Source organism: Strix aluco, chromosome 5 (assembly GCF_031877795.1).
Source record: "Strix aluco isolate bStrAlu1 chromosome 5, bStrAlu1.hap1, whole genome shotgun sequence".
NCBI lineage: Eukaryota > Metazoa > Chordata > Aves > Strigiformes > Strigidae > Strix > Strix aluco.
The window spans coordinates 54,685,606-54,699,698 of NC_133935.1; the positions used below are offsets into that span (position 1 = coordinate 54,685,606).

General features: G+C 39.6%; 1 protein-coding gene across 3 annotated transcripts in view; it reads left to right on the forward strand.

The window, feature by feature from the left end:
• Window positions 1–14,093, forward strand: part of NELL2 (neural EGFL like 2) — a 160,834-nt gene that overhangs the window by 21,191 nt on the left and 125,550 nt on the right. For all 3 annotated transcript variants that reach the window (XM_074827403.1, XM_074827406.1, XM_074827405.1), the window contains exon 3: window positions 5,777–5,927. In XM_074827403.1, coding sequence (XP_074683504.1) covers window positions 5,777–5,927 — 151 coding nt within the window. The remainder of the gene's footprint in view (window positions 1–5,776; window positions 5,928–14,093) is intronic.

The following is a 14,093-nucleotide window of genomic DNA, read 5'->3' on the forward strand; positions in this document are numbered from 1 at the left end:
GTTTGCTGCAAAGCTGTGACTGCAGATTGTCTCTGAGAGGGGAAAATGTGTCCTAGTTGTGAGGGCTGTTGCAAGCACAGGGTAGAGGCAGTGACTAAGTTTGTCCTCTGAAGAGCTGAGTTCCTACAGGTCTTATGGTTATTGGTTTTCTTCACTAGGTTTTCAGATTGCTTTTCAATGCTAGATCTTGAGAGACTTGGTTTTCTGCACCTGTGGCCAGCTGATCCCCTCATAACTAGATGTTGCAGCTGAAGGTTCTCCACCACCTACTGTTTATCTGTGTCCTTGTAAATTGTTATCATTGCAACCATGGTACAAGTTAATTCTGACTTCCTCCAGCCTCCTTCACCCAGTCTGTTCTGTTGTTTTCAGTACTTTTGCTAACTTGCATGTCTCAAACCAGCCACATGTGTTACCACATGAGCATTATTATTTCTTCACAACACCAAGTTGTGTGGGAGTGTTGATCTGCTTGAGAGTAGGAAGGCTCTACAGGGGCATCTGGACAGGCTGGATCATTGGGCCTTGTTGAATCTCATACAATTGACCTCAGCCCAGTGCCAGGTCCTGCATTTGGGTCACAACAGCCCCATGCAATGCTACAGACTTGGGGAAGAGTGGCTGAAAGCTGCTCGGAGGAAAAGGACCTGGGGGTGTTTGTCGAGAGCCAGCTGAATATTAGCCAGCAGTGTGCCCAAGAAGGCCAACAGCATCCTGACTTGTATCAGAAATAGTGTGGCCAGCAGGACTAGGGAAGTGATTGTCCCCCTGTACTTGGCACTGGTGAGGCTGCAGCTTGAATACTGTGTTCAGTTTTGGGCCCCTCACTACAAGAAAGACATTGAGGTGCTGGACTGTGTCCAAAGGGCGACAAAGCTGGTGAAGGATCTAGAGAACAAGTCTTATGAGGAGCAGCTGAGGGAATGGGTGTTGTTTAGCCTGGAGAAAAGGAGGCTCAGGGGAGACCTTGTTGCTCTCTACAACTACCTGAAAGGAGGTTGTAGCAAGGTGGGTGTTGGCCTCTTCTCCTGCATAACAAGCAATAGAATGAGAGGAGATGGCCTCAAGTTGTGTCAAGGGGAGGTCTAGATTGGGTATGAGGAAAAATTTCTTCCCTGAAAGGGTTATCAAGCATTGGAACAGGCTGCCCAGGGAAGTGGTTGAGTCACCATCCCTGGAGGTATTTAAAAGATGTGTAGATGTGGTGCTTAGGGACATGGTTTAGTGGTGGACTTGGCAGTGTTAGGTTAATGGTTGGACTCAATGATAAAGGTCTTTTCCAACCTAAATGATTCTATGATTCTGTGATTCTAAGGGCATTTCTGTGCTATAACCTTTGACTTGAACAAGGAGTGCAACATGCTTTGAGTTTGGATTTTTGTTTCTTTCATTGTCACTTTGAACTTCATTCTTCTATAATTTAAAGACAGAGTGTTGACAGTATGGGTTTGTGAGGTGTCATGGTGTGATTAAACCAAACATATGCAGTATTCTAGGAAAGTAAACCCAATGTATAGGTATCATGGCTAGAGACAAGTTTCTCATTCAAACTAATAGTTCTCCTTATTTTTACACTCTAATATCAAAAGATTTATGCCTTTGGTTTTGTGTATTAGAAATGTTCACAGTATGGGATTTTTATGTAACTGTTGAGAAACCACAAATTATTATCTGAGATATACCAGTTTGATTTTCTAAGTTATTATGGAAGAAGTCCAGTTCCAGTAAAGTATTTTCCTTGGGTCTTAAAATGATTACTAGAAGCCAAATGTCAAGAACAAGCCTGAATCAGTATTTATTGAGCACAGCTGGTGATCTGTCAAGCAACTACTGCTAGTGTTCAAAGGCAATTGGAATGAGGGATTTGCACTGTTGTGTTAGTGTAAAAAGAATGGATCTAATGGATCAAGGACCTTTCAGAGGTCTTAAAGAAATCCACCTGGTGCCTGCCCTGAGCAAAGGGTGCTGTCCTTCATCAGAGTAGTAATAATTTGAAAGTCTCTGTAGCTGTTTGGTACAGCAAGTATGAACCAACCGGTTTGCAATACCGAAACTGAATGGCCATATGTTTTGGCAGTTTTATATTCTAGCAATTAATGTGACGATAATATATAGGCTTCCAGCATGATCTAATCTGGTCTTGATACTTTTGTCTGTATTCGAGAGGATAGTCCAAGGCCATGATGAATGATTATGAGGTTTTATAGATAAAAGTATGGAAAACTCTCGTCCAGCCTAGTGATCCGGTAATGATTCACACGGGTGACATGACTAGACCTCAAAAAGGATTGCTCTCTTTCAGGCGTGGAGGCAGTTCTGTGTTTCCCCCACCTGTCAGCACAGCAATGAGAATGGGGAGGGGGGGAGCTCTGGAGAGCTCTGTGCAACATTGAGGGTTTGTTTCCTTGCTAAAGCACAGGCCATCTGAAGCACAGTGTTTGCATCCCAATAGCTCCAGTTAGAATAAAAGTGCATGTAGGAGGGGGAGATAATTATCTATATGTGATTGGAACTGACCTTGTATAATGGTAGGGATGTTTTGCATATACTTTCTTTCATTGGTTGCTAATGAGATTATCATAGGAATTTGATAGAAGTTAATATTTCTTTCTAATTGAAAAGCTGTGGACTTTATTTTTGTTAAGCGTAGTCTCCGTGGTCTGTTTTCCACTTTCAGCATAGAGCCGTTATGATTTCCACTCGGAGGGTGTGATAGCAGTTAAAACAAGGAACGATGTAGAGGGATAAACTGGAGGGTAATGGGGAGAGAGAGGCACCCCAGCATCTTCCAGGGTTTGGAGCTGTGCAGGGAAAATCTGGATTCTTGGAAGAAGGTAGTTGTTCTGCATTTCTCATCTTCCTTCTTACTACCATTTCATTGTCTTGAGGGAAACCTGAAAGAAGTGCATTGGAGTTAATGGGAGCAGAACAAGAACAGCCAGGAAATTTTCTGCAATTCTGCTATTTCCCACAATTCTGACATGATTTTCTCTTTTTTGTCTTGCTTGACTTCTTTCCCCTCCAACCCTCTTCCATTCTCCTATCTTCCCATTGAATTCACATTGATATGTATACCTCCTACCTTTTCCTGCTGCCCTATTAAACCATAAATATTGTGTGTCCAACTCCATGGAAATTGATGGTGTCTGTTCAGTACCTTAATGCCTCTATAGATTTCTGTGCACTCACTCTCTAAATCAGAGTGAGACTGGAGTGACCAGACACAGAAGCTGTTGGATGAAGGACCTATGCAGCTTCTTCACTATCATGTTCACATGGGTGTGTACTTTATCAGCCCTGTACAGGGCTGGGAGCTGAGAGATGATGATGTGGAAATCATCCTCATAGCCCTTTTTCTCCACCCTTCCCTTTCCGCTTAGCAACTCCTGCAATATTTCAGGTGAGAGGGAATCTCCGTGAATTAATGTGGCTGAAAAAGCATGGGGTGTTCATGGTGTATACCCTATAGGCTTGGTTTCTATAATCTCATAATCTACTGAAATCAAAGTGAAATATCTCTTCCAAGAAAGTTTTAAAGAAGTATAAAAGGTTGTTGGAGGGACAAGAGTATTGTTACAAAGTAGTAAAAATTATTAATATGCAAGCAACATGACTTCCTCCATTCTGGTGGTCTCCACTTGCTCTGGGTTTTGTTGTCCTACTTGTATTCAGTTTAAGTTGCACTGCTCTTCCTGACTGAGGCTTCTGAGGCTGCAAGCCCTTCAGGCAGGGAAGTTTTCCCCCCCAGGGCAGGCACTCTTTTGACTACGCAAGTATAGTTTGATGATACCTCCTTAGATCTGCTGTCATTAATCAAAATGAGATTTCAGTGTAAACACTTTTCAGTGCAAACTTGTAATGTGTTTGTGGGCTCAAAACCACACTCTGTAAATGCTCTGATGATAATGAACCTGCAGTAGAAAAGGATGTTGGCTGGGCTTTCTAAGCTGAGAAACCTGGCTCCCCCCACTGCAAACAGTGTTGGAGGACATGCTTTGCGTCTTGGAATTGGACTCTATAGGCTTCTGAGTGGGTTCCACATCTGTATTTTCCTGTGTTCTTCTGTATCTTGGTAGGAAAGTTGCTGCTGAGGACTGCAGTGCTTGAAGATGCTGTGATCGTGATTACAGAATATGTTCCTTGTGTGTCCTTCCTCTGCTCTGTCTCTTGGGAGTAGATTGTTTATATTGCTAGAAGTTGTTAATGCAGTTAAAACTATCTTCCAGCATGCAAACCTATGTCATTCCACTCTGTTAGTGTCCCTTGGCTAAAAATGAACACTTTGATGTAATTGTATTTGAGTTGCTTTATGATTTATTAACAATTCCATTAAAATACCATGAATGTCTGCTACAGTGAGGGAGTTATGCAATCCACAGTAGAAAAGACGTGATGTTTCACAAAAGAAAGCTTTGAATTATCTTTTCTTTCTATTTTTTCCCCCTAATTTTTTGTCTTTTGGATTCTCCTTTGTAAAAAATGAATCAAATTCAGCCTGGTGTGACACTCTGCAGGAGCTTGGTTAGGACTTCGGGGTTGTACAGGTTATTGTATTTCTTAAACACATATGAAAAAATATTGCTGGTCCATAAACCGCAATAAACTGTTTGCTGTTAATAAAGAGTAGCAACTTCATAGGTACAGCTTAAAGAATAAACCTGTTTTTAAGTACATCAGTGTAAGCTTACTTGAGAGCTCAGGTCCAGTGCTGTCAAAAGAAAGTCACAGTTTCTATTGCAGTTAGCTCTGGGCTGCTGCTGTTGCTGTCCCTGAATTAGTGTCCCTGAGCTAGAGCAGGATGGTCAAATTGCAATGACAAGAAGCTTGTGAATTGATTTAGTTCTTACACAGTGGATTATGCATGCTAATGAATTAATTTTGTGCATTAAAAATATATATTAATTATTTGCTAGTATAACTTATATGGAAAACCTTGGGAATTGTTTTTCTCACATTTGACATCTTATTTTGTAAATTATCTCTCTAGAGGGCTTAAGGTTGGGCCTTTTTATTTTCTACGCATGTTCCGTGCAAATTCAGCAGAAACATTGCTTCAGTCTTGGTTGTGTGGGGGTTTTTAAAAGCAAAATCTTTGTGTGTGTGTGCAGTTACTCCAACAAATGTTCATGGCATCCTGTGCAAGAAGCAGCAGCAACATACTGCACAACTGGAGTATATAGTGATTAATTAGTTACAATATATTTTGAAAGATGGTGAGTTAAGTTAATTTTTTAACTATTACTTAAAGCTGAGTAAATTGTCCTTAAAGAGATGCTGCTCTTCAGGGTTTTTTTTTATTGTTTGTTTTGTTTTATTTTAAATTAATTGTGCATAGCTATCAAGCATAACATTTTTGTAGAAGTCATTAAAAAGTTGCTCAGGTTGTGCTTCACAGCTTAGGCTCACATCCCCTGTTGTCACTCTGAGCTTTACTGCTAGTGAGTCCATATTTTGGATGAGATATTGAAGGTACCATCTGGCCATCCATGGAGAAAGTAGAAGAGTTATGACCTTGCCTGAAAAGCAAACCAACCCCCCCCCATCCAAAATAGAATGGGTGTCCTAGAAAATGTGTTCTCTTTCATTGAAACGGCTCCTATTGCATGTAAAAGCTGATGTTTGAAATACTTTGGACCCTGCTTTTGCCTATCTGTTCAGTTGTGCTACTCAGGAGTAGCTTGTTATTCTGTAAGCTCTTTAAGTTGAGGATGTAAAGTAAAATAAGATTTTATACTGAGTGGTTTTTCTGTGAATTTTTTTTTTTTTTTTTTTTTAGATACTACAAGAAGTGTCAAGGCATCTCCAGAAACAGCTGAAATCTTTTTTCAGAAGTTAAGAAATAAATATGAATTCACAATCCTGGTGACCTTAAAACAAGCCCATTTGAATTCAGGGGTTATTCTCTCTATTCATCATTTAGATCACAGGTAAGTACTGCTACCTGCTAGTTAATGAAAGTGGATGTATTTATGCAGTCAAAAATTGAACATAAATTAGGGCAAAATTGTTGTGTAGCAGGTCATTTCACAGAATCATCTAGGTTGGAAAAGACCTTGAAGATCACCTAGTCCAACCATTAACCTCACACTGACAGTTCCCAACTACACCATATCCCTCAGCACTATGTCAACCCGACTCTTAAACACCTCCAGGGATGGGGACTCCACCACTGCTCTGGGCAGCCCATTCCAACGCCTAACAACCCCTTCTGTGAAGAAATGCTTCCTAATATCCAGTCTAAACCTTCCCTGGCACAACTTGACGCCATTCCCTCTTGTCCTATCACTTGTTACTTGGTTAAAGAGACTCATCTCCAGCTCTCTGCAACCTCCTTTCAGGTAGTTGTAGAGGGCGATGAGGTCTCCCCTCAGCCTCCTCTTCTCTAGACTAAACACCCCCAGTTCCCTCAGCTGCTCCTCATAAGACATGCAAATATTTATAGTGTTTGGGTATGTGTATTGTGCAGATTCATAAAAATTCACAAGTCCAAATCAGCCAAGGGAGAGTGGAACAGCTGTTACTCTTTAAATGTCCCTTGCCACCAAGGGCGTGAGAAGCCAGTTCTCTCTTGTTCATAACTGTAAGGACCAGATGCTCAGCTGGTGTAAAACTGTCACGTCAATATAGCTACACTGATTCACAAAGCCTGGCCCTGTACATCCACCTCTCCACCAGTTGGTTTTTAACACTGCAAACAGTTTAAAAAGAAGCAAAAAAATCCTACATTTATGGTCTTACACCTCCCATGAATGGCAGAGCACTTTATTCAAAATGTTGTCAGCCTTAAAAAAACTAAAGTGAATGACATGGAGCATTTAAGGATAAGATAATGACCTTTGATAGATAACGACTGCTAGAGAAATAAGATATTCTTTATATATCTGTCTGAGTAATAGATATTAAAGATAACCACCATATGATTCTGTGACAGAGTAAAAAGGAGTTTTAAAATGTGCACTTTCTAAGCTGTCATTAGCACAAGCAACAGATGATCTCTGCTTTAGGTTCATAGTCCTTTTTTTTTCCTGTGTACAATCCCAAAATTCTTTCTTGATGGTCTCCCTAGAAAATAGTAAAAAAAAAGGTAAAGCAGATGTTCAAGCAAAGCAAAATGTCTGTTTCTTTTACATGAGTGTGCACCTTTTCATTAGCAGGCATGGCAACAATTATTTTGTGCTGGAAGATGCTCCAATTCTACTTTCATTCTATTTCCCAGAGGCCCCATCTTCTGCACGTATTTAAGAGAAAAAAAAATAAACCAAAACACAAATCAAGCAAGTAGAGGAATTAAAAAAGGGAAAACATTCCCAAGGATCATTATGCCAAGTTTATAAAAGCATCTTTAAACGTTGCAAGAGGGTGGTTGAATGCCTCCTGGATGATGTTTACAGATGTTGTATCATAGAAAAGCCAAGGGGCTTCTCTATTAATTGTTACCTGCTTCTCATCTGCAGAAGTGAGCAATTTGCAAGGGACAGAACTGGGCAGCTGTGATTATTGAGTTTCGAACTCAGACGGTACCACCATATGTGCAAATAATCACAGATGGAAAAGTTTATTCTGTCTCAAACGAGAGAGTAGGTCTGCAGAGCCAGCTGTGCCCTGACAAAGCTTGTTTCTACATTTGTAGGAAGAACATGGATTGGTTGGGCTACTGATAGGGCTAATGCAACAATATTTGAAATTTCAAAATTGTAGATGAAACCTTCATGTGCCAAAATAGCTGCAGAGGTGGGCAGAGAGGTCATCAATGTAAAACTCTCCAGACTCTGGAAAAGAGACTAGCCATAGCCTTTCCGAAAGGAGGCAGTGTTTGCTAGAAAACCTTTCCTGGCCTCAGGAATGGCATGAAGAAAGAGACATGTCATAGAAGGTAGAAAAAATATGTAGTGTATAATTGAGGAAAACTCAGCAAACATTAACTTGGAGAGTGGCCAGCTGGGAGAAAACACTGCCACTTAGTGAACATAAAGAATGATAAATGTACAAAAAATAATGTGCAGTGAACTTTCATTGACGGGTTACAGAAGAATTTGAGATATTGTTTGGGAAAATAATTAATTCTTGAAGTGAGTAAAGCTGGGCAAGTAGACCTGCCATTGGTCTTATGTGAATAAGAATGCATTAAATTGATTCTATTCAGCCAGAGCAAAGACAAGGAAATGTTAGAGCAGTGCCTGATGTCCAGGTCACGTGGCCGTACAAACATAATGCTGCTTCTCATCTCATTTGAATCTGATTCATCCATGTCATCTCCTATGCCTATATAAAATAGGGTTGTAAAAGGGTGACAGACAGGACTCTGAAAATCCTGTTATTTTATATTATATTTTTAGGGATGGGTGATCAGATTTTTAACAATAGATTGATAACATTTATACTTTTTAAAGAAATTTGTCTCATACCTTAAATATTTGCAGGTTTTATTGTTACATTTTCACTGTCTTCTGTTTATTTGCATATCAGAATCTAAACTGTCTTAACTGCAATGGAAAGCATTTGTCAAGGTTTCTAGCTGAAATCAAGGCCTGCATTATGTGTATTTTAACTGTGGATGCATAATTTAGTGGCAATGCTGAGTGTTTTTGAGACCCTTTTTCTCTTAGCTGTGGAAATTTTTAGTACTCCTAATGTTATAATGTTAGAGGTGTGAAAAATGAAGATAATACCCAATTCACGCCTTGCTGAAAAAAAACCAGCACCGTTTTAGCCAATGTGACCTCTTTATTTTACTATGGTCTCTTAAATGATGCCTAATGTTTAGAATTTTTCTATAGGGATTTATGCTTTATGTTTGTTTTTGGGGTGTCCCTGTAAGCCTTCTAGGTTGTTTAGGCAAGTAGAGTCACTCATCGGATCAGCTTTGGATGAAACAGCTAAAGAACAATCTATTTATGAATATTTCATTGCTTTTGTTGGGAGAGTATTATGTAATCTATTTAAAAAGAAACTTGAAGAATTTGTTTTAAAACTGTTAGGCCTAATCTGATCCCCTTACAGTCAGGGAAAATCTTTGCTACCTTTAGCAGGTGTAAAATCAGTCTCAACAATAGTATGGCCAGGAAGAACTTGTGGCTATTAACTTAGATGTGCTCTTAAGCTTTTAATAAACACATTCTGGTCTGTTCTGTGCTAGGATGTACAGAAAGATGTCTGTGTGCCATGGTAGTGCTTGTTCAATTTAATTGTGCTAAAATGAGGGCTGACCTAGGTGTGGATAATTCTGGAATTTGGCTAGCATCTCCTGAGTGTCCTATAGTATCTCTTACGGTTTTCATTTTCTTTTATGATGAATGATAAAGACAAGAGAATGTAGAAGTTAAAAGGAAGCATTTGGATGGGTTACATTAAATCACTACTCCTTCAGTGCTGGATTTCTGTCTCTCTGACCTTGCCACTTCTGACGAGGGACTTGTCTGTAACAGTCCTTTAGTTCTTAAACAACTTCTTGTGAACTGTGTGTCACAGCATTCATCATAGTTGGTAAGAGAAGTAGCAATGCCAGACCTGACTCCACTCCTTTGCACCAGCTTTAGCCTTGTACAGCTCTGATGTCAGAAAAGTTGCACTAGTGTTGAACTGCTGCCTTGTGGGATAGAATCACACCTTGTTAATTTAGAAAAGTCAGTACTAGCTCTTACATTTCTGCAGTAAGGATTGGAATGGTAGTGAGGAAGGCTGGAGGTGGCAGTAACTGAAGAATATAATCAGTTATCACACAAGTTAACTTTTCATATGTTTGATTTTACAGAGTTTTCATAACAACTAATGGTTCTAGTGTAAAAGAATTTCTAGGGTACAAGAAAATCAAAAAGTTTGTTTAAAAAGTGGAAAAAGTTATGTTCATTTGCTCAGTGGCTTGGGAAGTATTTTATGCATTTTTAAAACAAATCAGAGTAAAAACTCATCCTTTCTTTGCATGGGTCTAGGGACTTTGGTGCAAATATGCTAATTTACAATTGAGGACGTTTTCTAAATACTGGTTACTTTATAATTTTCTTTAAGACTAGATACTTAAAATAGTTTACATGATTCAGAGTTTACTGATTCAGTCTGTGTTTAGTTTTATGAGGGGTTTTTTGTTCTTTTTTTGCTGGTTCCCTTTTGAGGAACATCAAAAATTAATACTTGCACTGAGATACAGTCATGTAACTACTTAAGGCTTTGAGTCTTTAAGAAGTTGACAGGACTGCTCTCCCAAAGTTTCCCCTCTAAAGTCATGTGGTGAATACTGTCCCCAGGCTATCAGATAGATGCAGAAGTTGTCCATGTAAATCTGAGGTTTGGGCATTTGGTGAGGCTGGGCTGTTGCTGTCACCACAGAAAGTAGCTCCTGAAAGGATTTTCTGCAGATATAGTAATCTTTTTCTACTCTTTTAATTGCTTTTACTTTTCTTTTCCTAGTTATCAAAGTTGCCTTTGCCTTTTATAATGATTATGCTTTTCTCTAGTTTTTAATACATTCAAATCTTTTAAAACTGATCTTAAAATGGAAGAATCTGAAGGATACCTGTAACTATCCTTTTCTAATTTGCACATACTCTTCCACAGAGAGTGCTTTTTTCCCCACTGACTAGAGCAGCCAGGGAGCGCAGGCAGTGGTAGTTTTGGTTACAGCTTGGAAGTGATACCTTCAAGAAAACTCTTGTGGTGTCAGCGGTTCGAAATTACAGATCAGTAATGGTTCAGATGAGTTTCACGCAGGTGAATGCATATTTCTGGGCATATTTATGTATGGCATATATCTGGAAAATATATGAGAACATCACCTTGACCACCTAGAGTGCCCTGCCTAAAATGCACTGTACTTTACAATAACAAGGTAAATATTTGGAATAGTGTTCAATGAAGTGACACCTGAAGTCTGAGTGGAAGCACTGTTAAACACTGATTGCTGTGTGCTTGCTCTCAGCCTTTAGTTTAAGCTGCATTTTCCTCCTCATTTCACTTCTGAATTTGTCTCACCTTCTTCTTGATGGAAGAATCAGCAGAGAGATGATTTTATTCTGCGATGGGGTTGTAATATATGTTTGGTCTCACTATTCCATCATATATTTTCATTTAATTGGCAACAGTGGAGAGATGTAATAAAGCTTTTTCCTTCCGTCATGGTTAGATGGTTTTATGCAACTAATGTTATATTTGTATCTCTTGAGATACTGTGTGTTAGGGCCCTTAAAGAATTGTAGTTTAACCATGCTTTCCTCCCAGTTAATGCTTTTTATGTCCTGAAACAGAGCAGCAAAATCAATAGAATATTATGGACAGACATTCCCTACACTTAATTGTGTATCTCTAATAATTTATTCAGTTTCTGCCTTACTTAGCATTTGTTTTCACAGCTGCTGGTGTCCTGTGATTATCTGCTGTCAAATGGGTTGTACTGTACACAGTTTCAGCCCTCTTTCAGTATCTAAGAGGAAATTATCTGTGACAATTTCTCTCTTACTGATTTAGGCTTACAAGGAGGTAAGTTGCCAGAGGTGAACTCCTGGTGAATGAATTTTGTTCTATCATTTGACCATTGTATTAAAATAGAGGTGGAACTGCATGTTCCCTGCTTTTGATGTATGAGTGTCAGTATTTTTGGACTGCAGCATGGTCTCCTCTCCGATACCACAAAATCTGCTGGAAACACATTATGCAGTGAAAAACTTTCAATATTTACCACTTAAGCCAATACTGTAGAGTTATGTTGGTTTTGTTTGAGGGGTGCTCTCCCCCTCCCCATCAATAACTTTCAGAGCAGATGTTAGGTAAGAATAACATTGGATTAATTTTCAAACGTTAAAGATGTACGTGGTTGTTCCCTGTGCCAAAAGAAGTAGTAGCTTATTTTTAAACCACTCCGTGTTGTTTTTTGCTGGAGAAGTAGAGGTTTGTGATGTTCTGTATTTTGGTTTTTTGGTTGTAAATCTTTGTTGATGTTTCTTACTGGTCTGACAATAGTTATGAACCCTCTAAATTTGTTCATAACAATCAATTGCTTTTGGATTGGCTTCCTCTAGCAACTTAAAACTCCTCTGTTGTTAGCCTTCTTTTTTTTTTTTTTCATGCAGTTTGTATGTTTCATCAAAAGTGTCAAAAAAAGTATTTTCTTTCATTCATTCACCACTTTTCTAGTGTGTGAGAAGATTCTGTGGGACAAAGGATTCTCCATGTAGACACTGACAGCTTGGCTGGGCTCTTTCCTCTATCCCAAAAGAGAGAAAAGTTCCCTGTTTCTATTGGTTTGGAAGATTAACTACTATTCCCGAGTGTGTGGCTAGATGGAAATATTTGTAAAGCAGTAGTTTTGTGTTACACTCAGTTTAAAGTCTTCATAATGTTGGGAATGACCAGTTTCTTTAAGTGTTTGTTATAAGAGGTGCTATTAAATTGATTGATGCCTTGTCACTATTGCCTGGGTTTTTTTGCTTTGGTTTAGTTTATGCTTCATGACGAAAAAAAAAGAAAAAAGTTCCAATAGGATGTAAATTCTTGTAATGCACCCACCTTAAAAACACGTTTCTGTAACTTCTGTTAAATCAAGTGAGGCCAGCCTGTCTGCTGATGTAAACCATAGCAGTGCCAACTAATCCAGGGTGATTTGGTCAAGAACGTGTTACAAAATGCTCATATGAGCCCGGATCCTGTAATTTGAGTTGAGACTAGTGACAGACCTGCTTGAGTATGAGACAAAAGATTTGTCCCTGCCTATAACACTGTAAACCACCACTGAAACAGCTGAAGTGTGAGTTTTGACAGATACGGTTATTCTTCTACTGTTATTTGAAGGGGCTTCTATTAACAAATAAATAACAAAGAAAGCTGTATTCTGTCAGGGTAGGAAACAGGAGAAGTTAGGCTGAAACTGGCTTTTGCTTTTATGAATATATATATATTGGAAAGTTGTTTACTGTATTTGCAGTCCTTTTGCTCTCCGTGGAGAACCTTTGTCAAGAAAGGGAGTGAAAGGGATGGTTTATGCCATTTGTTTTTACAGTGTTTGATCTGAAAAAGTTCTTCACTCCTTGATTTTTAGTAGAGGAAGAAGCTTCAGGAAGGCAAGATTGATATTAATGGGGCTGTGTGATAGAACAAAATGGAAATAAGTATATTGATAAATAGGGTTATTGAGAGAGATGGGAGGAATGAGAACAATTGCTCAAAGGCAGTAATTGTGTTTCAAAAAGTATTTCCTAGTTTGGGAATTTGATTTCATATTCACAGCTTGAACAGGGATGGCATGGACAATGTGCAATAGTACCAGGTTTGAATTTTTCCAAGACCAAGCTACGACCTTTTGGGAGAATAGGTCTTCTTGGAGTGCTTCAAGGAGCTTGGTGGGAACTCAGCTCCTGCTTCATAGCTCCTGCTGAGCTCCAGCAAGCACTGCGGGAAGGCTGACTGGGAGCCTCGCCTTGCCATCAGCAGTAACATTAGAGGGTCCAGCATATCTTGCTCCTGTGATGACCAGGGGCTCTTGGATCATAGCGCTAAACTCAGCAGAAGTTATGCAGGCTCTGCAGGTGGGGAAGGCAAGATTTTGCCTTCCTGATTTAGGTGCATAGTTGAGCTCAAATTTTGGGAGGTGAGCGGAGAGATCTCTCAGGTGAGAGGCAAATTCTTGCCTTCAAAGCCAGCGGAGGGTTCCAGATCACTGAAATCAGATGAGGGGCTACAAGATGTTGATAGAAACAATATCTTATTGACGTACATTTTTGTCTCACATGCTTTGTTAGTTTGTATCGGGTACAGACATTGAAGGGGACAGAGATGAAAAGGATTTGAACAGCCTCACTTACGTTTGTTTCGTAGCCTCCTCCTCCTCCACATTAGGGCGTTGCAACCTTACTCTCCTAGCTGCTACCTTGTGCTGTGATTTCTTTCTGGCTGGAGAGAAGCTGCAATGCTGTGCAGTAGCTTGTAGTTTGTGCAGGTGAATATGTGTGAATGGTGTCTCTCTGCCTTTCCAGTCATCTGTCACCTGGCTGTTCTGTGAACATCCCAACGTGGGAGGTGTTCCTCAGTGCATGTCCCAGCATGGGCCTCCATCTCCTGTGCACATCAGGAATACACTTTCTTCCCCCCCATCTGTCCTCCATAGCTGT